General features: G+C 38.5%; 1 protein-coding gene across 1 annotated transcript in view; it reads left to right on the top strand.

Moving 5' to 3' along the window:
• The window catches only part of ADAM32 (ADAM metallopeptidase domain 32), a 168,340-nt gene that overhangs the window by 51,823 nt on the left and 91,832 nt on the right, over positions 1 to 24,685 (top strand). The window contains exons 10-11 of the mRNA XM_057303370.1: positions 14,394 to 14,475; positions 19,299 to 19,435. Of these exons, the coding sequence (XP_057159353.1) occupies positions 14,394 to 14,475; positions 19,299 to 19,435 (219 nt within the window). The remainder of the gene's footprint in view (positions 1 to 14,393; positions 14,476 to 19,298; positions 19,436 to 24,685) is intronic.

Below are 24,685 nucleotides of genomic sequence, written 5' to 3'. Positions count from 1 at the left end.
TTAAAGACTTCTGCCTTTGTGTCTGGCTTCCAATCAGCTTGAATCTAGATGCTGACTGAGACCCTCCCATTTGGGGCAGAGAGAGGTCTTGGCACACCATCATCTAGTGGGTCCCTCCAAAAATAAAGTACCCTGCTTGAACATCTCAGATGTTTGAGAGAGGAAGGACAAGGTTAAACGATAACATTGCATTCTATACAAGGCCACTCCTTTAAGACTGAGAGATAACTGATTTATCTAATGCACAGAAACTAACACAAAGTCAAAGTAAGTGGAAAACAGGAATATGTTGCAAATGAAAGACCCAAGATAAAACTTCAAAAAAAAGATTGTAATGAAATGGATATAAGTGATTTACCAAATAAAAAGCTCTAAATAATGGTCTTAAAGATGATCTTTGAGCTCAGGATTGTATGGAAAAGGTGAGAATTTCAATAGAGAGAAAATGTAAGAAATACAAAATAGAAGTCACAGAGCTAAAAATAAAATAACTGAATGGAAAAATACAATAGGTTCAACAGCATACTAGATGAAGTGGAAGAAAGGGTCAGTAAACTCAAAGCTCACCCAGTCAGAGCAGCAAGTAGAAAAAGAGAAGAAGAGCAAAAATAGCGTAAGGGACTTGTGGGAGAACATCAAACAGACCAATATTCATATTACAGGCATATCAGCAGGAGAAAGGAGAAAGGAGTAGAAAACTTTGGTGAACAAATAATGGCTGGAAATTTCCCTAACCTGGGGAAGGAAAGAGGCATTCAGATCCAGGAATTCCAGAGAGTGCCAAGTAAGACAAAGCCAAAGGGACTCAAACCAAGACATATTAATATCAAATTGTGAAAAGTTAAAGAGGAGGGAATCTTAAATGCAAAAAGGAAAAAAAAAAAAAAACAACCCCACGAATTGTTGCATATAAAGGAAGCCCATAACACTATTTGCAGATTTTTCATCAGAAACTTTCCATGCCAGGAGGGAGTTGCATGATATATTTGAAGTACTGACAGAAAAAAAATGTTAATTAAGAATACTGTACTTGGGAAAAATTGAAGAATGATTTTGGACCATTGTGTTTTCATTTTCATCTGTGCATTTTTTAAAATTTCCTCTTTGATTTATTTGTTGACCTATTGGTTGTTTAGTAGCATGTTATTTAGTCTCCACAGGTTTGGTTTTTATAGTTTTTTTTTCTTGTAATTGATTTCTAGTTTCATATTGTTGTGGTCAGAAAAGATGAATGATATAATTTCAGTCTTCTTAAATTTGTCGAGACCTTATTTTATGACCTACCATGACCTATCCTGGAGCATGTTCCATGTGCACTTGAAAGAATGTATATTCTGCTGTTTTTGTATGGAATGTGCTATATATATATATTTGTTAGGTCCATCAGGTTTAATGTGTTGTTCAAAGATACTGTTTCCTTATTGATTTTATATGTGGATGATCTATTAATAGATGTAAATAGGGTATTAAAGTCCCCTGCTATATTTGCATTACTGTCAGTTTCTCCCTTTATATTGGCTAATGTTTTCTTCATATACTTAGGTATTCCAGTGTTGGGTGCATAGATATTTGTAATATTCTCTTGTTGGACTGATTCCTTCTATCATTATGTAATGCCTTTCTTTGTCTCTTTTTACAGTCTTTGTTTTAAAGTCTATTTTGTCCAGTATAGGAATTGCTACCCTGACTTTTTCTCCCCCACTTTCATTTGCATGGAATATCTTTTTTCATCCCTTCACTTTCAGTATGTATGTGTCTTTAGGCCTAAAGTAAGAGTCTCATAGGTAGCAAATGATGGTTCTTGTTACCCATTTTGCTACCCTGTGTCTTGATTGGAGCATTAAAGTAATTATTGATAGGTATATACTTTTGCAATTTTAAGTGTTTTCTGGTTGTTTTTGTTGTTCTCTGTAGCTTTCTTCTCTTTATCTCTTTCCTTGTGATTGATGACTTTATGTAGTGTTATGTTTGGCTTTCTTTATTTTATGTGTATCTATTATAGGTTTTGGGTCTGTGGTTGCCACGATGTTCACATATAACATCCTAAGTGTATAACAGTCTGTATTTAAAGTTTATCGTCTTTTTGTTTTTTACTCCCTCCTTCACATTTTATATATATGTTGTCATGCTTTGTATCTTTTAACTCATAATTTGCTTCTAATCATGGCTTTTTTTTTTTCGCTTACAAAAGTCCCTTTAACATTTTGTAAGGAGGTTTAGTGGTGATAAAATCCTTTAACTTTTGTTCGAATGGTAAATTCTTTATCTCTCTTTCAATTCTGAATGATAACCCTGCCAGTAGAGTATTCTTGGCTGTAGGTTTTTTCCTTTCAGCACTTTGAATATATCATGCCACTCTCTTCTGGCCTACAGTTTCTGCTGAAAAATCAGCTGATGATCTTGTGGGGTTTTCCTTGTATGTAAGTAGTTGCTTCTTTCTTATTGCTTTTAAAATTCTCTGTCTTTAACTTTTGACATTTTAATTGTTATGTTTTGTGGTGTGGACCTTCTTGGGTTCATCTTGTTTGGAACTCTCTGCACTTCCTGAACCTGCTTGTCTATTGCCTTCCCGAAGTTGGGGAAGTTTTTACCTATTATTATTATTTTTTAAGATTTTATTTATTTACTTGAGAGAGGGGTTGGGGAAGAGCAAAGAGGGAGAAGCAGACTCCCCGCTGAGCAGAGAGCTCAATGTTGGGCTTGATCCCAGGACCTTGAGATCATGACCTAAGCCAAAGGCAGACACTTAACTGACTGAGCCACCGAGGAACCCCACCTATTCTTCTTCTTCTTTTTTTTTTTTTTAAGATTTTATTTATTTGAGAGCTCAAGAGAGAGAAAAAGAGAAAGAGAGAGAGAGCGCGCACAAGAGAGTGAGAGAGCACAAGCAGGGGAGTGGGAGAAGCAGGCTCCCCACTGAGCAGGGTGCCTGACGCAGGACTTGATCTCAGGATCTTGGGATCATGACCTGAGCTGAAGGCAGATGCCTAACCAACTGAGCCACCCAGGTGCCCCCCAACCTATTATTTCAAATAAGTTTTCTGCTCCTTTCTCTATTTTTCTTCTTGGATCCTAATGATAAAGGGAATATTTGTTTGCCTGATGTTGTCCAGTGGGTCCCGTAACCTATTTTCACTTTTTAAAAATGGCTTTTTCTTTGTGCTGTTCAGCTTGAGTGCTTTCCATGACCCTGTCTTCCAGATTTCTGATCCATTCTTCTGCAGCTACTAATCTACTGTTGATTCTCTTTAGCATATTTGTCTTTTAGTTATTGTATTCTTTAAGTCAGATGGTTTTTAAAAAATGTTTTCTTCTTATTGAAGGTCTCACTGAGTTTTTCCACTTTTTCTGACCAGCCCAGTGAGCATCTTTAAATTCTTTATGAGGCATATTGCTTATCTCTTTTTCATTAGTTATTTTTCTGATGTCTTTTTCTTTCTTTTGGAGAAATTCTTCTGTATCCCCATTTTTCTTGAATTTCCATTTGTTTCTATTAATTAGAAAAGCTACCTTTCCTAAACTTGAAGGAATGGTCTTGTTTATATTCATCCCTTGTGTAGACTTCCCTTGTTGACTTTTGCTGGCTGGCTGGAGCTGTAGATGAAGTGGGCTGGGGGCCACGGTGCACTCTGTGCTAGGCTTGCTCTGGTGGGATGGCCAGGGCTAAAGTGTGGGTGTGGGCCACAGTGGTCTGAGGCTCTACACACAGAGGCTAGCTATCCTGATAGGACAGCTGAATCTGCAGTGATTGCGAGCTGATGGGTTCCACGGCTTTCTGCGCAGTGGACACTTTGACAGGACAGCTGAAGTTGAAGTGCATGCAGGCCAGGGTATTCTGGGCCTCTACATTCTGAGGGCCTCCTAGCAGGACAGCTAAAATTGATGTGGACATAGGCTAGGGTGGTCCCTGGGCTTTCAACATAAAGGGTGTCCTGACAGGATAGCTGTAGCTGAAGTAGATGCAAGCCATGGTGTTCTGGGACTCTCTGCTCAGAGGATGCCGAGGCTGGACTGCTGGAGCCATGATGGGGTGCAGAACAGAGGGTTCTGGGGTGTTCTGTGCAGAGGGCACCCTGGCAGGACAGCTGAAGCTGAAATGACATGGGCTGGGTGATCCTGGGGCTCTTCAGCAGCAGGCACCTTGTAGGACAGGTAAAGCTGAAGTGGGCATGGGTTGGTGTGGTCCTTCCTTGGGCTCTGCATGCAAAGAGTGCCCTGGCAGGACAGCTGAAGCTGAAGTGGATATCCTGGGGTGCTCAGAGCAGAGGTGCCTTGGTGGGCAGCTGGAACCAAGGTGGGCATGGCCTGGAGGTTTTTGGGGTACTATAGGCATGGGGCACCCTGTTGGGGTGACTGGAGCTGAAGCAGGTGTCAGTTGAAGGTCCTGGAGTGTTCTGCATTGGGGGTGCCCTAGCAAGCTGTCAGAAGCTGCAGTGGTGTGGGCCTGGATTGTCCTGAGGTGGCTTTGTATGTGTGTCACCTTGGCATGACAGCTAGAGCTGCAGTGAGCACTGACCAGGGCATCCCAGTGGGGCTGGTAGGATCAGGGGCACAGGGCTCACTGAGGTGGTAAACCAGCCGGGGCATCTGTACCTTGCTCCCATTCACATTATCAAGGTAGAAGAGGAAAATAAACTGTTGCATTTGCCAGCTCCCTTGGAGAGAGTTCTACCAGCTCCCTCCTACCCCCGATCCCTGCAGTTTGGCTGAGTTCTAGGGCGGGATCTTTTATATACTAGTTGTTCTTTTAAACCCTGGCTTTTTTTCTGTGTCTCAGGGCATCTAGGGGTGGTGTGGGCTAGGAGCCTGGTGCTTGCAATTTGGCTATGGCTCCCAGACCCCGCTTCCATATACACTATCAAGTTGTAGGCAGAGTGTAAACCATTGCACTCGCTAGCTCCTCTGACCTGCAGAGAGTTCCAGCAGTCCCCTGACGTTTGGTGGGTTTCTAGAGCTGGCTCTTTTATGTACTAGTTGCTCTATTTCCACAGTTTTTTGTTTGTTTGTTTGTTTGTTTTTTGTTTTCTTGTTTTTCCTGTTCCCCAGGGCAGATGAATCTGCTCCTGGTCTCTCAGTACTATCCCTCCTCACTGCCATTCACAGTGTTGGAGTGGGGGTTCTCTTCATTACCATGTCTCCTTCTGTCTTGTCTATCTTTTGTTGTACAGAAGCTGTTCAGTTAGCTGTAAGTTCTTTTTCAGGAGGAATTGCTCTATAACTAGGTATAGGTTTGGTATGTCTATGGAGGAGGAAAGATCAGAATTTTCCTATGTTGCCATCTTGGACCAGCTCTTCCTATTAAGTGTTCTTTAAGCATTCACATACATGTCCTTTATAATATATATGATTTCGGAATATTTTCTGGCTGTGGGTTGTCTTTTCATTTTCTTAACAGTATATTTTAAAAAGCAGATTTTGATGAATTCATTATCAATTTTTTATTTTATGAATTGTATTTTGATGTTGTACCAAAAAATATCTTTGCCTCACCCAAATTTACAGATTTCTCTTCTATATCTTTTGCTAGAAGCCTTAGAGTTTTAAGTTTTTCTTATTTAGAGTTAATTATTGTGTATGCTATGAGGTATAGAGGAAGCCATTTTTCCCATATGAGTAATTAATTATTCAGCAATAATTTTTAATTAATAATATTTTTATTATGTTAGTCACCATACAATACATCCCTAGTTTTTTTTTCTTTTTTTTTATGTTTTTTTATTATATTATGTTAGTCACCATACAGTACATCCCTGGTTTCTGATGTAAAGTTCGATGATTCATTAGTTGCGTATAACACCCAGTGCACCATGCAATATGTGCCCTCCTTACTACCCATCACCAGCCTATCCCATTCCCCCCCGCCGAAGCCCCCAGTTTGTTTCCCAGAGTCCATAGTGTCTCATGGTTCATTCCCCCTTCTGTTTACCCCCCCCTTTCTTCTTCCCTTTCTTCTCCTACCGATCTTCCTACTTCTTATGTTCCATAAATGAGTGAAACCATATGATAATTGTCTTTCTCTGCTTGACTTATTTCGCTTAGCATTATATCCTCCAGTGCCGTCCATGTTGTAGCAAATGTTGAGCAATCGTTCTTTTTGATGGCTGAGTAATATTCCATTGTATGTATGCACCACATCTTCTTAATCCAGTCATCCGTTGAAGGGAATCGTGGCTTGTCCCACGATTTAATTATTGTGGACAGTGCTGCTATGAACATTGGGGTGCATATGGTCCTTCTCTTCACTACATCTGTATCTTTGGGGTAAATACCCAGTAGCGCAATTGCTGGATCATAGGGTAGCTCAATTTTTTAAGGGACCTCCACACTGTTTTCCAGAGTGGCTGTACCAACTTGCATTCCCACCAACAATGTAGGAGGGATCCCCATTCTCCACATCCTCTCCAGCAATTGTTGTTTCCTGCCTTGTCCATTTTGCCATTCTAACTGGCGTAAGGTGGTATCTCAGTGTGGTTTTGATTTGAATTTCCCTGATGGCTAATGATTTTGAACATTTTTTCATGTGTCTGTTAGCCATTTGTATGTCTTCATTGGAAAAGTGTCTATTCATATCTTCTGCCCATTTTATGATTTGTTTATTTGTTTCTTCTGTATTGAGTTTGAGAAGCTCTGTAGATCTTGGATACCAGTCTTTTATCTGTAGTGTCATTTGCAAATATCTTCTCCCATTCTGTGGGCTGCCTCTTAGTTTTTTTGACTATTTCCTTGGCTGTGCAGAGCTTTTTATCTTGATGAAGTCCCACAAATTCATTTTTTCTTTTGTTTCTCTTGCCTTTGGAGATGTGTCATGAAAAAGGTTACGGTGGCTGATGTCGTAGAGGTTGCTGCCTATGCTCTCCTCTAGGATTTTGATGGATTTCTGTCTCACATGGAGGTCTTTCATCCATTTGGAGTTTACCTTTGTGTATGGTGTGAGAGAGTGGTCAAGTTTCATTCTTTTGCATATAGCTGTCCATTTTTTCCAGCACCATTTATGGAAGAGACTGTCTTTTTTCCACTGGATGTTTTTTCCTGCTTCGTCAAAGATTAGTTACCCAAAGAGCCGAGGGTCCATTTCTGGGTTCTCTATTCTGTTCCATTGGTCTTTGTGACTGTTTTTGTGCCAGAACCAAGCTCTGTAGTACAGCTTGAAATCCAGCAATGTGATGCTCCCAGCTCTGTTTTTCCTTTTCAACAATTTCTTGCTGATTCGGGGCCTTTTCTAGTTCCACACAAATTTAAGGGCTGTTTGTTCCAGTTCTTTGAAAAATGTCATTGGTATTTTGACTGGGATGGCATTGAAAGTGTAGATTGCTCTGGGTAGCATAGACATTTTAACTATGTTAATTCTTCCGATCCATGAGCATGGAATATTTTCCATCGGTGTCTTCTTCAATGTCTTTCAAGAGTGATTTGTAGATCCTTTACATCTCTGGTTAAGTTAATTCCGAGATAACGTATGATTTTTGGTGCTCTTGTAAATGGAATGGATTCCCTAATTTCTCTTTCTTCAGTCTCATTGTTCGTGTATAGAAATGCAACTGATTTCTGAGCATCGATTTTGTATCCCGCCACATTACTGAATTACTCTATAACTTCTAGTAGTTTGGGAGTGGATTCTTTTGGGTTTTCCATATAGAGCATCATGTCATCTGCGAAGAGAGACATTTGACTTCTTTGCCAATTTGGATACCTTTTATCCCTTTTTGTTGTCTGATTGCTGTTGCAAGGACTTCTAGTACTATGTTGAATAATAGTGGCGAGAGTGGGCATCCTTGTCGTGTTCCTGATCTTAAGGGAAAGGCTTTCAGCTTTTCCCCATTGAGAATGATATTCGCTGTAGGCTTTTCATAGATGGTTTTTATGAAATTGAGGAATGTACCCTCTAGCCCTACACTCTGAAGTGTTTTAATCAGGAAAGGATGCTGTATTTTGTCAAATGTTTTTTCTGCATCAATTGAGAGGATCATATGGTTCTTGACTCTTTTCTTGTTGATATGATTTATCACACTGATCGATTTGTGAATGTTGAACCACCCTTGCATCCCAGGGATGAATCCCACTTGATCATGATGGATAATCCTTTTAATGTACTGTTGGATCCTATTAGCTAGAATCTTGTTGAGAATTTTGGCATCCATATTCATCAGGGAAATTGGTTTGTAATTCTCCTTTTTGATGGGGTCTTTGCCTGGTTTAGGGATCAAGGTAATATTGGCCTCATAGAATGAGTTTGGTAGTTTTCCTTCTGTTTCTATTTTTTGAAACAGCTTCAGGAGAAGAGGTATTATTTCTTCTTTGAATGTTTGGTAGAATTCCCAGGGAATCCATCAGGCCCTGAACTCTTGTTTTTGGGGAGGTTTTTGATCACTGCTTCAATCTCTTCATAATTAATTGGCCTGTTTAAAAAATCAGTTTCTTCCTGTGTCAGTCTTGGTAATTTATAGGTTTCCAGGAAGGCAACCATTTCTTCCAGTTGTTTAATTTATTGGCATAAAGCTGTTGATAAAAGTTTCTAATGATCCTTCCTCTTTCATTGGTGTTGGTTGTGACCTCTCCCCTTTCATTCATAATTTTATTAATTTGGGTCCTTTCTCTATTCATTTGAAAAAGTCTTGCCAGTGGCTTATCGGTCTTATTTATTCTTTCAAAGAACCAGCTTCTAGTTCTGTCGATCTGCTCTACTGTGCTCCTGGTTTCTAGTTCATTGATCTCTGCTCTAATCTTGATCAACTGCTTTCTCGTGCAAGGGTTAGGCCTGTTCTTCTCTTCCAGCTCCAGCGTCTTGAGGTAAGAATATAAAAGCTGCATTTTAGATTTTTCTTTTCTTTTTGAGTGAGGCTTGGATGGCTATGTATTTTCCCCTTAGGACTGCCTTTGCAGTGTCCCATAGGTTTTGGACCGTTGTTTTTTCATTCTCGCTGGTCTCCATAAGTTGTTTAAATTGATTTTTAATTTCCTGGTTTATCGAATCGTTCTTGAGTAGGATGGTTCTTAGTTTCCAAGTGTTTGAGTTTCTTCCAAATTTTTCCTTGTGATTGAGTTCTAATTTCAAAGCATTGTGGTCTGAGAATATGCAGGGAAAAATTTCATTCTTTTGGTATCGGTTGAGACCTGTTTTGTGACTCAGCATATGATCTCTTCTGGAGAACTTTCCATATGCATTCGAAAGGAATGAGTATTCTGTTGTTCTGGGGTGTAGTGTTCTATATATATCTACGAGGTCTATCTGGTCTAGTATGGCATTCAAAGCTCTTGTTTCTTTGTTGATTTTCTGCTTAGGTGATCTGTCTATAGCTGGTAGTGGAGTGTTGAGGTCCCCTACTATTAGTGTATTTTTATCTGTATGTCTCTTTATTCTGGTTAAGAGTTGGCTTGTGTATCTTGCTGCTCCCCTGTTGGGGGCGTAGATATTTATAATTGTCATATCCACTTGTTGGATACATCCTTTAAGAATAATTTAGTGTCCTTCTGTATCTCTAACTACAGTCTTTAGTTTAAAACCCAATCTGTCTGATATGAGAATTGCTACTCCAGCTTTCTTTTGAGGTCCATTGGCATGTAAAATGGTTTCGCATCCCTTCACTTTCAGTCTGGATGTATCGTTAGGTTCAAGATGAGTCTCTTGTAGACAGCAAATGGATGGGTCATGTCTTTTTATCCAATCTGCAACCCTGTGGCACTTTATGGGAGCATTTAGGCCATTCACATTGAGAGTGATTATTGAGAGATATGATTTTAATGATGTCATGTTGCCTGTAAAGTCTTTGTTTCTATAGATTGTAACTTTCTGTTCTGTATCAGTCTTGGGGCCTTTTTACTTTTATAGAACCCCCCTTCATATCTCCTGTAGGGCTGGTTTTATGGTTACGAAATTGGTCAGTGTCTGGTGATTCTGGAAGGTCCTTATCTCTCCATCAATTCTGAATGACAGCCTTGCTGGGTACAGGATCCTTGGCTGCATGTTTTTCTCAGATAGAGCTTTCAAAATCCCCTGCCAACCCTTCCTCTCATTCCAGGTCTGTGTGGACAGGTTGGACGTAATCCTGATATTTTTGCCTTTGTACGTGAGAAATTTCTTTGCTCTGGCCGCTTTCAATACTGTATCCTTGGATCTAATATTTGCGAAATGCACTATGACGTGACGTGGTGTTGGTTTGTTGTGGTTGAATTTGGGAGGGGTCCTCTCTGCCTCTTGGACACGAATGCTTGTTTCTTTTGCTAGATTAGGGAAGTTTAGAGAAGTTTTCAGCTACAATTTGTTCAAATATCTCTTCTAGAGCTCTCTCTTTCTCCACCCCCTCAGGGATGCCAATGATTCTGACATTGGAACGGTTCATTGAGTCAGTAATCTCCCGTAACCTACATTCTTGAGATTGGATCTTTTGAGCCAAGTTTCTGTTTTAGCTTTCTCTCCTACCATCCCATCCTCCAGTTCACTAATTTGTTCTTCTGCCTCATTTACCCTGGCCGTCAGAGCATCTAGTTTTGCCTGCATTTGATTCATAGCATTTTTAATTTCTGCCAGATCGCTCTCATTTCCGCCCTTAGAGATTCTATGTTCTCGCTAATATTTTCGTTAATATTTTTTTCAAGTCTACACCTCATCTTGACCATTGTTACTCTGAACTCCATTTCTGATAATTTGGTTATGTCCATATCCATCAGTTCTGTGGCAGAGGCCACAGACTCATTATCTTTTCTTTGCTGGGGGGGATTTCTTCTTCCCGTCATTCTGCTGAGGAGAGGTTGCGGGGTTGCCCAGAGCCCAAGTTATTGACCAGGACCCAGGCAGCGTGCTCTTGTTTTATAGGGACCTTAGGGGATGTGGGCTTCTTGATTTTTCAGCCTGCTGCACTGATACTCAGGCAACCCTGTTTGGGTAGAGTCTCCCTGTCCCCTGTCAGGGGGGATGGGGATTGGCACAATGTGAGCTGGTATTTCCAGGCTTTTGTTCTCTGACGGCTTTCCCTGGCGGTTTTCTGTGGCTCTTCTGAGAGAGTAGCAGTGGCCAAATCCTAGCCTCTGTCTCAGAACAGAGAGATCGTAGTCCGCTCTCCCCTGAGCTCTCTTGGCCTCTTTAACTCTGTTTCTGTTGGTGCTGCTAAAAACCCTGCAGCGTCCGCGGTTGTGCGCCCCACAGCCCGTGTCCCAGCGCTCACTTCCAGGGCCGGCACATCTCTGTCCTTTGTGTTTCTAACACTGCCAGCCCCCAGCTGCCAGCTGCCCCTGCGTGCGCTCCCGAGCTCCCTGTTTCAGTATGGTTTGGGGGCGCTCGGAGTGCCGGTTTTCAGTCTGGTGCACGTGTGTTCCCAGGCTCATGGTCTCAGTCTGCTCTCTCGTGGGTGTGGTCCTCGAGTCCGGCCCATTTCCTAGTGCAGGTGGCTACCCCTTCCCCGAGCCCGAAGGCGGTGGCTCCCTCCCCCTTCCGTTTATCTTCCAGTATCTGTGCACGGATTCAGGGTTCCCCGCTTCGTACCTTAATACTCAGCGCTGGAGATGTTCATTTGTAGAGATCCAGATGTATCTTCCTACATCTCAGGCTGATTCTGTGGGTTTTCAGGATGATTTGGTACCTATCCAGCTCCACTCAGGGGACCAGCTGTGAAAGGGGACCCCTACTCCTCTGCCATCTTAACTCTTCATTCAGCATTAATTCTTGAAAAAACTATAGCTTCTCCATTTAATTGCTTTTGCACTTTTGTAACAAATAATTTAACTTTATATGTAAGAGTGTATTTTTGGTCTATTCTTTTGTGAATAACACACTGCCTTGATTACTATAGCTTTATAAAAACCATTTAAATCAAATAGTGTAAGTTCTCCAAATGTGTTCTTTTTGAAAATTGTTTTGGTTATTCTAAGTTTTTGCCTTTCTACATAACTGTTAGGTTCAACTTCTCAGTTGCTATAAAATATCGTGCTGGAATGTTGATTGGAACTGCACAGAATCTATACAGTAGTGTGGGGAGAACTGGCAGCTTATTAATACTAAGTCTTCCATTCAACGAACTTGATATTTTCTTTCATTTACTTAGATCTTTTTAAATTTCTTTCATCAGTTTTTGTAGTATACAGTTCTGTCAGTATACAGATATATCAGTGTCCTATCAGGATGCAGATCTTACTCACATTTATGTTAGCTTTATATCCTAGAATAACATGTCTTTAGTACTATTTTTTCTTCTTTTTTGAACACAGAATGGAAAAAAATTTAATTTACTTATTTATCTTAAATTTTTTATTCAAATGTATTTGAACGTTACATAACATTGTAAAGTTAAGGTATACATTTATATTTTATATGATTGCCATTGTAGTGGTAATAAGAACATCTATCGTGTTATGTACTTATCATTTATCTTTAGTGCTTGGAATAGTAAAGTTCTAGGCTCTTAGCAGATTTTTATTTATTTATTTATTTATTTATTTATTTTTTAAAGATTTTATTTATTTATTTGACAGAGAGAGACAGCCAACGAGAGAGGGAACACAAGCAGGGGGAGTGGGAGAGGAAGAAGCAGGCTCCCAGCAGAGCAGGGAGCCCGACGTGGGGCTCGATCCCAGGACCCTGGGATCACGCCCTGAGCCGAAGGCAGATGCTTAATGACTGAGCCACCCAGGCGCCCCTTTTAGCAGATTTAATGATTTTTTTTTAAAGATTTTATTTATTTATGTGACAGAGAGACAGCCAGCGAGAGAGGGAACACAGCAGGCGAGTTAGAGAGGAAGAAGCAGGCTCCCAGCGGAGGAGCCCGATGTGGGACCGATCCCGGAACGCTGGGATCACGCCCTAGCAGATTTAATGATTATAATACAACATTGTTATCTATATCTACTATACTTGTATTAGATCTATAGGTCTTATTGACTACTCATTGCATGTTCGTACCCTTAAATAACATTAGTGCTATTGTAAATGTTTTGTTTTACTTTAGTTTCATATATTTTATTGCTAGTATATAAGAATCAGATTGACTTTTGTACATTGGCTTTGAAACATGCAAACCCACTGAACACACTTAGTGCTAGTACCTTTTTTATATATTGTGGGATTTCCTAGGTAGATAATCACATCATCCACAAACAGAGAAAATTGTATTCCCTCCTTTCTAATCCATATACCTTTTTTTTTTTTTTTGCCTTATTTAATAGGCTAGGACCTCTAGTATGATGCTGAATACCAGTGGTGAGAGCAAACATCCTTGCGTTTTCACGGTTTATTGGTAGCACTATCTTAGATTAAGAACGAGTGTAAACAGTACTTAAAACATTGGGGAAAAAAGCCAAAGTTGCATGTTAAGAGTGAATACTTGTAAACAGGTGCTGGAAGGATTAAGTATAAAAAATATCAGAGACAGAATAAAGGCGGCAGTAGGGAGACAGTGCTCTGTGAAGTGAAGTACATTTGAAACTGAGGGAATGTTTCAATTGATAATTGAAACAAGTTCCTTTATATACATTTTAGAATGTTTGTTTTGATGGGGGCTCTAAAGATGGCAGAACATGTTCGGAGTGTCTGTATCGTAGTGGTTGAGAGTATGGCTCTGGATTCAGATTGCCTAAATTCATATACTTCACTAGCACTTATTAATTGTGCTACCTTGAGAAAGTTACTTATATTTCTCATTTGATGTATGATTTGTTCAATGGGGATAATAATAAGTATTTCATTGGCTTGATTAGAGAATTGAATGGAATAATTTTTATGAAAAATCTCTGAGAATAGTGCTATTATATGACAATTTATATGGGCCCATACTCAAAGAAGAAATAATAATATTAAGTTATAGAACAATAAAGTCATTCTTATGAGAAACTGGTAAGCTTTTCTACATGAGCATGAAAATTTTTAATCCATATATTAAAACTATTTTTCACTGTCACTCAAAAAAATGCTTTTGATCAAAATGTTTTGATCAAAGACTTTAGTAATCCTAACTAAATATGATGAGAACAGTAAAGCCATAAAAAACTTGGTCCAATATATTTTAGAAATATAGTATGCTTTGGGATGCCTGGGTGGCTCAGTCAGTTAAGCATCTGCCTTCAGCTCAGGTCATGATCTTGGGGTCCTGGGATTGAGTCCTGTATCTGGCTCCTTGCTCAGCAGGGAGTCTTCTGTCTCTGCCTGCTGCTCCCCCTGCTGGTGCTCTGTCTCTTTATCTCTCTGTCTCTGACAAATAAATAAATAAAATATTTAAAAATATATATATAGTATGCTTAATCTCATTTAATTAAGAATGTCTTCCCAATTTGAAACAATAGGATGTATGGAGAGCTTGTACCTCAGTTTGCTTCAGTCTAGGATTTTATGGACCATAGCCAAATTATTAGAAGAAATTCTTATTTTAGAATTGTCAAAATTAATTGTAAATATATACTTATTTATTTAGCTATAGAGATCATCCATATTATGTGGGAGCAACAATTCCTGGAAAGATGTGTGTTACCCATTATTCTGCTGGAATTGCTTTGGTATGTAATTATTTAATCTTATTATTTAAAAAAATGTATATATTTAAAAATCATTCAACGTTATAACAAATTTTATACAGTTTACATTTATATTTGCATTTAGAGATTACACTTTCTACTATTAAAAATTTGAAGTGTGTAAAAGGGAGAATTTTGTAGAACAAACATCTATTGCAGTTACTTTGGAAGTGGAAGTAGAATAAAAATATCATAAATACACATGCATTCCTTAATATAAAGAATAGTGCATCATGAAAAATTATCTGTAAAAAAGTTTTTATAACCTAAATAGATTTTTGCTTGTAGACATAAAATTGGAGAAATAGTCTTACCAATAACTTCAATGAAAAGTGATTAAATTTTATGATAAAAATACTTTAAACTGTTACAAACCTCCAAAAGAATATTTAAAAGAAACTTTTATGCTGTTTTAAAAATTTATAATATTTATAAATATTTTATGTATATATATAAATTATTGATACAATTAGATGCATTATTGAATGGTAAAGTAATTGGTTGAGCAGTTTTCCCACTCTATTCATTTTTGTGTGTGTGTGAAAACAAGTTATTTTTATTATATTTTAATACACTTCTGTGTATTGATTTGGAATGGTCAGTTTGCATTTGTTTTCATGGGGCCTGTCTAAGGCAGCAAAATACTTAGGAACAAACTAGTGGTAAAGAGAAAACCTAAACTCTTTATATTGTTCAAAAGAAAATCATAGAGCTGGTGATGGGTATTAAGGAGGGCACGTATTGCATGGTTCACTGGGTGTTATATGCAAGTAATGAATCATGGAACTTTACATCAAAAACTAGGGAAGTATTGTATGGTGACTAACATAATATAATAAAAAATATTATTATATAAAAAAGAAATAACAACAGGGTCTTCTTTTTAGTTCAAAATGTATTTATATGTTAAAGCTCATGATGTAGTCAAGCCTTAAATTCTCATTTGCATTTAGTGAGGGCCTACCTGATCCTTGTTGATCACCTCATTTTTACATGTATGAATTAGCACATTACATTCAGAGGAGATAGTTTCAGCATATGTACACCAAATAGGACTATTAACATGTATTGAGAACAACCAATGATGTTGAACTTCATGAAGACGTAAATGAAACCTTCCTTAAATCCAACCAAAGTGAAATATAAACCGTTTTTTATAAGACTGAATTTTTTCATATTCATTTATTTGAAAATAAAACAGAATGACATATGTATATAAACTTTGAAAACCATAAAATCCTCTTTACAAGTTGGGTGATTAACATTGCAGATTTATTGAAAATTATTTTCATTACTTTATAGCTCATAATTAGGAAGTTAATGACTGCTCTTAAAAAAATAATACAAATACAAATACTAAATTTATAACAGTCACATCATATCTTTTAGTCCTCACTACAACCATGTGAGATATTCTTATCTCTGTGTCACAAAGAAGCAATGAGAACAAGTACATTGCCCAAGCTCACACAATAGACCCGAACCCTCCCAACTGCCAAGTCCAGTGATCTCTTTCCCACGTTAGGCTGCCTCTCAAGGCCAACACTTGGAGAAACAACTTCCACTTTGAGATATCACAGTGTGTACCTTTTTTTTTATAATAATTATTTATTATGTTACGTTAGTCACCAGACAGCACATCCCTAGTTTTTGATGTAAAGTTCAATGATTCATTACGTGTGTATAACACCCAGTGCACCATGCAATACATGCCCTCCTTAATACCCATCACCAGCCTATCCCATTCCCCCAGCCCCCTCCCCTCTGAAGCCCTTAGTTTGCTTCCCAGAGTCCATAGTCTTTCATGGTTCATTCCCCCTTCTGTTTACCCCCCCTTCCTTCTTCCCTTTCTTCTCCTACAGATCTTCCTACTTCTTATGTTCCATAGATGAGTGAAACCATATGATAATTGTCTTTCTCTGCTTGACTTATTTTGCTTAGCATTATCTCCTCCAGTCCCGTCCATGTTGCTGCAAATGTTGTGAAATCGTTCATTTTGATGGCTGAGTAATGTTCCATTGTATATACGGACCACATCTTCTTAATCCAGTCATCTGTTGAAAGGCATCTTGGCTCCTTCCACAATTTAGCTTTGTGGACAATGCTGCTATGAACATTGGGGTGCATATGGTCCTTCTCTTCACTACGTCTGTATTTTTGGGGTAAATACCCAGTAGTGCAATTGCTGGATCATAGGGTACCTCAATTTTTAACTTTTTAAGGGGCCTCCACACTGTTTTCCAGAGTGGCTGTACCAACTTCCATTCCCACCAACAATGTAAGAGGGATCCCCTTTCTCCACATCCTCTCCAACATTTATTGTTTCCTGCCTTGTCCATTTTTGCCATTCTAACTGGCATAAGGTGGTATCTCAGTGTGGTTTTGATTTGAAATTCCCTGATGGCTAATGATTTTGAACATTTTTTCATGTGTCTGTTAGCCATTTATATGTCTTCATTGGAAAAGTGTCTGTTTATATCTTCTGCCCATTTTTTTGATTTGATTATTTGTTTCCTGTGTATTGAGTTTGAGAACTTCTTTGTCGATCTTGGATACCAGTCTTTTATCTGTAGTGTCATTTGCAAATATCTTCTCCCATTCCGTGGGCTGCCTCTTAGTTTTTTTGACTGTTTCCTTGGCTGTGCAGAGCTTTTTATCTAGATGAGGTACCACAAGTTCATTTTTTCTTTTGTTTCTCTTGCCTTTGGAGATGTGTCATGAAAAAAGTTGCTGTGGCTGATGTCGTAGAGGTTGCTGCCTATGCTCTCCTCTAGGATTTCGATGGATTCCTGTCTCACATGGAGGTCTTTCATCCATTTGGAGTTTTCCTGCTTCGTCAAAGATTAGTTACCCAAAGAGCCGAGGGTCAATTTCTGGGTTCTCTATTCTGTTCCATTGGTCTATGTGTCTGTTTTTGTGCCAGTACCATGTTGTGCCAGTACCACGCTGTCTTTGTGATCACAGCTTTGTAGTACAACTTGAAATCCGACATTGTGATGCCCCCAGCTTTGTTTTTCCTTTTCAACAGTTCCTTGGCGATTCGGGGCCTTTTCTGGTTCCACACAAATTTAAGGGCTGTTTGTTCCAGTTCTTTGAAAAATGTCATTGGAATTTTGATCGGGATGGTATTGAAAGTGTAGATTGCTCTGGGTAGCGTAGACATTTTAACTATGTTTATTCTTCTGATCCATGAGCAGTGAATATTTTCCCATCTTTTTGTGTCTTCTTCAGTGTCTTTCAAGAGTGATTTGTAGTTTCTAGAATATAGATCCTTTATGTCTCTGGTTAAGTTAATTCCGAGATAACGTATGATTTTTGGTGCTCTTGTAAATGGAATGGATTCCCTAATTTCTCTTTCTTCAGTCTCATTGTTCGTGTATAGAAATGCAACTGATTTCTGAGCATTGATTTTGTATCCCACCACATTACTGAATTACTCTATAACTTCTAGTAGTTTGGGGGTGGATTCTTTTGGGTTTTCCATATAGAGTATCATGTCATCTGCGAAGAGAGACAGTTTGATTTCAAATGACACTACAGATAAAAGACTGGTATCCAATTCTACAAAGAACTTCTCAAACTCAATACACAAGAAACAAATAAACAAATCATAAAATGGGCAGAAGATATGAACAGACACTTTTCCAATGAAGACATACAAGTGGCTAACAGACACATGAAAAAATGTTCAAAATCATTAGCCATCAGGGAAATTCAAATCAAAACCACACTGAGATACCACCTTACACCAGTTAGAATGGCAAAAATGGACAAGGCAGGAAATTACAATTGTTGGAGAGGATGTGGAGAATGGGGATCCCTCCTACATTGTTGGTGGGAATGCAAGTTGGTACAGCCACTCTGGAAAACAGTGTGGAGGTCCCTTAAAAAGTTAAAAATTGAGCTACCCTATGATCCAGCAATTGCGCTACTGGGTATTTACCCCAAAGATACAGATGTAGTGAAGAGAAGGACCATATGCACCCCAATGTTCATAGCAGCATTGTCCACAATAGCTAAATCATGGGACGAGCCACGATACCCTTCAACGGATGACTGGATTAAGAAGATGTGGTCCAGAGGCGCCTGGGTGGCACAGCGGTTAAGCGTCTGCCTTCGGCTCAGGGCGTGATCCCGGCGTTATAGGATCGAGCCCCACATCAGGCTCTTCCACTATGAGCCGGCTTCTTCCTCTCCCACTCCCCCTGCTTGTGTTCCCTCTCTCGCTGGCTGTCTCTATCTCTGTCAAATAAATAAATAAAATCTTAAAAAAAAAAAAAAGAAGATGTGGTCCATACATACAATGGAATATTACTCAGCCATCAAAAAGAACGATTGCTCGACATTTGCTGCAACATGGACGGCACTGGAGGAGATAATGGTAAGTGAAATAAGTCAAGCAGAGAAAGACAATTATCATGTGGTTTCTCTCATCTATGGAACATAAGAACTAGGAAGATCGGTAGGAGAAGAAAGAGATAAGGAAAGGGAGTGTAATCAGAAGGTGGAATGAAGCATAGAGACTATGGACTCTGAGAAACAAACTGAGGGCTTCAGAGGGGAGGAGGGTGGGGGAATGGGATGGGCTGGTAATGGGTAGTAAGGAGGGCATGTATTGCATGGTGCACTGGGTGTTATACGCAAGTAATGAATCATGGAAGTTTACATCAAAAACCAGGGATGTACTGCATGGTGACTAACATAATATAATAAAAAATATTATTATAATAGAAAAAAGAAAATTATTACTTTTTATCACCTTTCAATGACTTGTCTTTCACTGAAATTTGTTTTTGTTAATGTAGTACCCCAAGGAGATAACTTTGGAGGCATTTTCCATTATTGTTACACAGATGATTGGACTCAGTCTGGGAATATCATATGATGACACAAAGAAATGTCATTGTTCAGGAGCCATCTGTATAATGAATCCAGAAGCTATGTAAGTTAATTAAGAGTAAGATTTATTGGTTATGTTTGTTTTGTTTTAAATATTTGAAGTGCAAAATTTAATGTTTCCTTATAGCACCAATTAGCCATAAATGCACCAGGTACTATAAAATATAAACCTGAAATTTTAAGTGTAAGAGAGTTGGAAGGAGGTGTACCATTAAGAACAGTCAAAGATAACAAATCCAATTTCAACGATACATTAACAAGGGAATGAGACTGTATTTTATGAAATCTCATAGTGAGGATTGTTAAAAATATGTCAAAATAGAGCGGCAGGATGGATAAAAGAACAAGACCCATGTGTATGCTGCCTATGACAGAAAAACACAAACAAACTGAAAGTGAAGTTTTGGAGAAAAATATTGCATGCAAATGCAAGCAAAAAGAATCTGGAGTAGCAATAGCTATATCAGACAAAATAGACTTTCTGTTTTTTAAGGGAACAAAAGTATTTATTGCAGGAAATGTCAGAGCTTTGTTGAACTTCATTACAAGTAATTCATTTTTAATATTATTTTGATTTTGATTTATTTATTTTTTGTTGTATTAAAAAAATTCTAGGTAGTTAACATATGCTGCAATATTGGTTTCTGGGGTTGAATTCAGTGATTGATCACTTACGTACAACACCCAGTGCTCAGCATAACAAGTGTTCTCCTTAATACCAATCACACGTCTAACCCATCCCCCACCCATTCCCTCCATCAACCCTCAGTTTGTTCTCTATTGTTAAAAGTCTCTTACAGCTTGTTTCCGTTTCTCCTTTTTTTTCTTTTTCCCCTTCCCATATGTTCATCTGTTTTGTTTGTTAAATTCAACATATGTGTGAGGTCATAGGGTATTTGTTTTTCTCTGACTGACTTATTTCACGTAGTGTAATATACTCCAACTCCATGCAAGTCATCGCAAATGGCAAGATTACATTCTTTTTGACTGCTGAGTAATATTCCATTGTATATATACACCACATCTTTATCCATTCATTAGTTGATGGACGTTTGGGCTTTCTCCATAGTTTGGCTGTTGTTGATAATGCTGCTAACTTCAGGATGCATGTATCCCTTTGAATCACTATTTTTGTATCCCTTGGATAAATACCTAGAAGTGCAATTGCTGGGTTGTAGGGTATCTCCATTTTTAACATTTTGAGGAAGCTCCATACTGTTCTCCAGAGTGGCTGTACCAGTTTACATTCTCACCAGAAGTGTAAGAGTGTTGCCCTTTCTCTTCTTTCTGGCCAACACCTGTGGTTTCTTGTGTTATTAATTTTAGCCATCCTGACAGGTTTGAGATGGTCTCTCATCATGGTTTTGATTAGCATTTCCATAATGATAAGTGGTGTTGAGCATTTTTTCATCTGTTAGCCATCTGGATGTCTTTTTTGGAACAGTGTCTGTTCATGTCTTTTGCCCATTTCTTAACTGGGTTATATATTTTTTAGGTGTTGACTTTGATAAGTAAATTCTTTATAGATTTTGGATACTAACCCTTTATCAGATATGTCATTTGCAAATATCTTCTCCCATTCCATATGCTGCCTTTTAGTTTTGTTGATTGTTCCTTTGCTGTGCAGAAGCTTTTTATCTTGATGAAATCCCAATAGTTCATTTTTGCTTTTGTTTCCCTTGCCTGTGGTGAGTGTCAAGTAAGAAGTTGCTGCGGCCTAAGTCAAAGACATTTCTGCATGTGTTCTCAGGATTTTCACAGTTCCCTGTCTCACATTAAGGTCTTTCATCCATTTTGAATTAATTTTTGTGTATGGTGTAAGAAACTGGTCCAGTTTCATTCTTCTGCATGTTGCTGTCTAGTTTTCCCAACACCATTTGTTGAAGAGACTCTTTTTTCCATTGGATGTTCTTTCCTGCTTTGTTGAAGATTAATTGACCATATAGTTTTGGGTCCATTTCTGGGTTCTCTATTCTGACCCATTCATCTGTGTGTCTGTTTTTATGCCAGTACCATACTGTCCTGATGACTACAGCTTTGTAATAGAGCTTGAAATCTGGAATCATGATGCCTCCAGTTTTGTTTTCTTTTTCAGAATTGCTTTGGCTATTTGGGGTCTTTTGTAGTTCCATACAAATTTCAAGATTGTGTGTTCTATGTCTGTGAAAAATGCTGGTCGTATTTTGATAGCAATTCCATTAAATGTGTTGATTGCTTTGGGTAATATAGACATTTTAACAATGTTTGTTCTTCTAATCCATGGGCATTAAATGTTTTTCTGATTCTTTGTGTCTTCCTCAGTTTCTTTCATAAGTGCTCTATAGTTTCGAGAGCAGAGATCTTTTACTTTTTTTTTTTTTTTTAAAGATTTGCTTGTTTATTAGAGAGAGAGAGCACACATGTGGGGGGAGATGTAGATGGGAGAGAATCTTCAAGCAGACTCCTCACTGAGCACAGAGCCTGACTCGGGGCTGGATCTAACAACCCATAAGATTATGACTTGAGCCGAAATGATGAGTCAGATGCTTAACGAACTGAGCCACCCCGGTACCCCTAGATCTTTTACTTCTTTAGTTAGATTTATTCCTAGGTGTCTTGTTGTTTTTGGTGTAACAGCAAATGGGATCTATTCTTTGATTTCTCTTCCTGCTGCTTCATTATTGGTGTATAGATATACAACAGATTTCTGCACATTGATTTTATATCCTGCAACTTTGCTGAAGTCATATATGGGTTCTAGTAATTTTTTGGTGGAATCTTTTGTGTTTTCTACATAGAGTACCATGTCATCTGTGAGGAGTGAAAGTTTGACTTCTTCCTTGCCAGTTTGAATGCCTTTTTTTCTTTTTGTTGTATGATTGCTGAGGCTAGGACTTCCAGTACTATGTTAAATAGTAATGGTGAGAGTGGACATTCTTGTCTTGTCAGGGAAAGGCTCTCAGTTTTTCTCCATTGGGGATAATATTAACTGTTGGTTTTTCATATATTGGGTTTATAATGTTGAGGTATGTTCCATCTATCCCTACTTTGTTGAGGGTTTTTATCATGAAAGGATGCTATATTTCTTCAAATGCTTTTTCTGCATCTATTGAGAGCATCATATGGTTCTTATCCTTTCTTTTATTAATGTGGTATATCACATTGATTGATTTGTGGGTGTTAAACCACCCCTGAAGCCCAGGAAAAAAAATCCCACTTGGTCATGGTGAATAATCCTTTTAATGTACTGTTGAATTCAGTGTGCTAGTATTTTATTGGGAACCTTTGCATCCATATTCATCAGGGTTATTGTCCTATAATTCTCCTTTTTAGTGGGGTCTTTGTCTAGTTTTGGAATCAAGGTAATGGAGGCTTTGTAGAATGAGTTTGGAAGTTTTCTGCCCAATTCTATTTTTTGGAACAGTTTCAGAAGAGTAGGTATTAACTCTTTACAAGTCTGGTAGAATTCCCTGGGGAAGCCATCTGGACCAGGACTTTTGTTTGTGGGCAGATTTTTGATTACTGATTCAATTTCTTTGCTGACTTTGGATCTTTTCAAATTTTCTATTTCTTCCTGTTTCAGTTTTGGTAGTTTGTAAGTTTCTATGAATTTGTCCATTTCTTCCAGGTTGCCCAGTTTGTTAGCCTATAATTTTTATAGTATTCTCTTATGATTATTTTTATTTCTGCAGTGTTGGTTGTGATCTCTTCTCTTTCATTCATGATTTTATTTATTTGGGTCCCCTTTCTCTTTTTTGTTTGATAACTCTGGCTGGGAGTTTAGCAGTCTTGTTAATTCCTTCAAAGAACCAGCTCCTGATTTCATTGATCTATGGTTCTACTGGTTTCTGTTTTCTATATCATTGATTTTTGCTCTAATTTTTATTATTTCCCCTCTCCTGCTGGATTTAGGCTTTATTTTCTGTTTCTTTTCTAGCTCTTGTAGGTGAAATTTAGGTTGTGTATTTGAGACTTCTCTTGCTTCTTGAGGAGGACCTGTATTACTATATACCTCCCTCTTAGGACCACGTTCAGTGCATCCCAAAGGTTTTAGACTGTCATGTTTTCCTTTGCATTTGCTTCCATGTATTTTTTTCTATAATAATTTTCTATTATATTATGTTAGTCACCATACAATACATACCTAGTTTTTGATGTAAAGTTCCATGATTCATTACTTGTGTATAACACCCAGTGCACTATGCAATATGTGCCCTCATTAATACCCATCACCAGCCTATCCCATTCCCCCACCCCCCTCCCCTCTGAAGCCCTCATTTTGTTTCACAGAGTCCATCATCTCTCATGGTTCATTCCCCCTTCTGTTTACCCCCCCTTTCTTCTTCTCTTTCTTCTCCTACCAATCTTCCTACTTCTTATGTTCCATAAATGAGTGAAACCATATGATAATTGTCTTTCTCTGCTTGACTTATTTCACTTACCATTATCTTCTCCAGTCCCGTCCATGTTGCAGCAAATGTTGAGAAATCCGTCTTTTTGATGGCTGAGTAATATTCCATTGTATATATGGACCACATCTTCTTAATCCAGTCTCTGTTGAAGGGCATCTCAGCTCCTTCCATGATTTAGCTATTGTGGACAATGCTGCTATGAACATTGGGGTGCATATGGTCCTTCTCTTCACTACGTCTGTAACACTGGGGTAAATACCCAGTAGTGCAATTGCAGGAACAATTTTTAACTTTTTAAGGGACCTCCACACTGTTTTCCAAAGTGGCTGTACCAACTTGTATTCCCACCAACAATATTGGAGGGATCCCCTTTCTCCACATCCTCTCTAACATTTGTTGATTCCTGTCTTGTCAATTTTTGCCATTCTAACTGGCATAAGGTGGTATCTCAGTGTGGTTCTGATTTGAATTTCCCTGATGGCTAATGATTTTGAACATTTTTTCATGTGTCTGTTAGCCATTTATATGTCTTCATTGGAAAAGTGTCTGTTCATATCTTCTGCCCATTTTTTCGATTTGATTATTTGTTTCTTGTGTATTGAGTTTGAGAAGCTCTTTGTAGATGTTGGGATACCAGTCTTTTATCTGTAGTGTCATTTGCAAATATCTTCTCCCATTCTGTGCGCTGCCTCTTAGTTTTTTTACTGTTGCTTTGGCTGTGCAGAAGCTTTTTATCTTGATGAAGACCCACAAGTTCATTTTTTCTTTTGTTTCTCTTGCCTTTGGAGATGTGTCATGAAAGAAGTTGCTGTGGCTGATGTCGTAGAGGTTGCTGCCTATGTTCTCCTCTAGGATTTTGATGGACTCCTGTCTCACATGGAGGTCTTTTATCCATATGGAGT

Source organism: Ursus arctos, unplaced genomic scaffold (genome assembly GCF_023065955.2).
Source record: "Ursus arctos isolate Adak ecotype North America unplaced genomic scaffold, UrsArc2.0 scaffold_27, whole genome shotgun sequence".
NCBI lineage: Eukaryota > Metazoa > Chordata > Mammalia > Carnivora > Ursidae > Ursus > Ursus arctos.
This window is presented reverse-complemented; position numbering and strand designations above follow the sequence as displayed.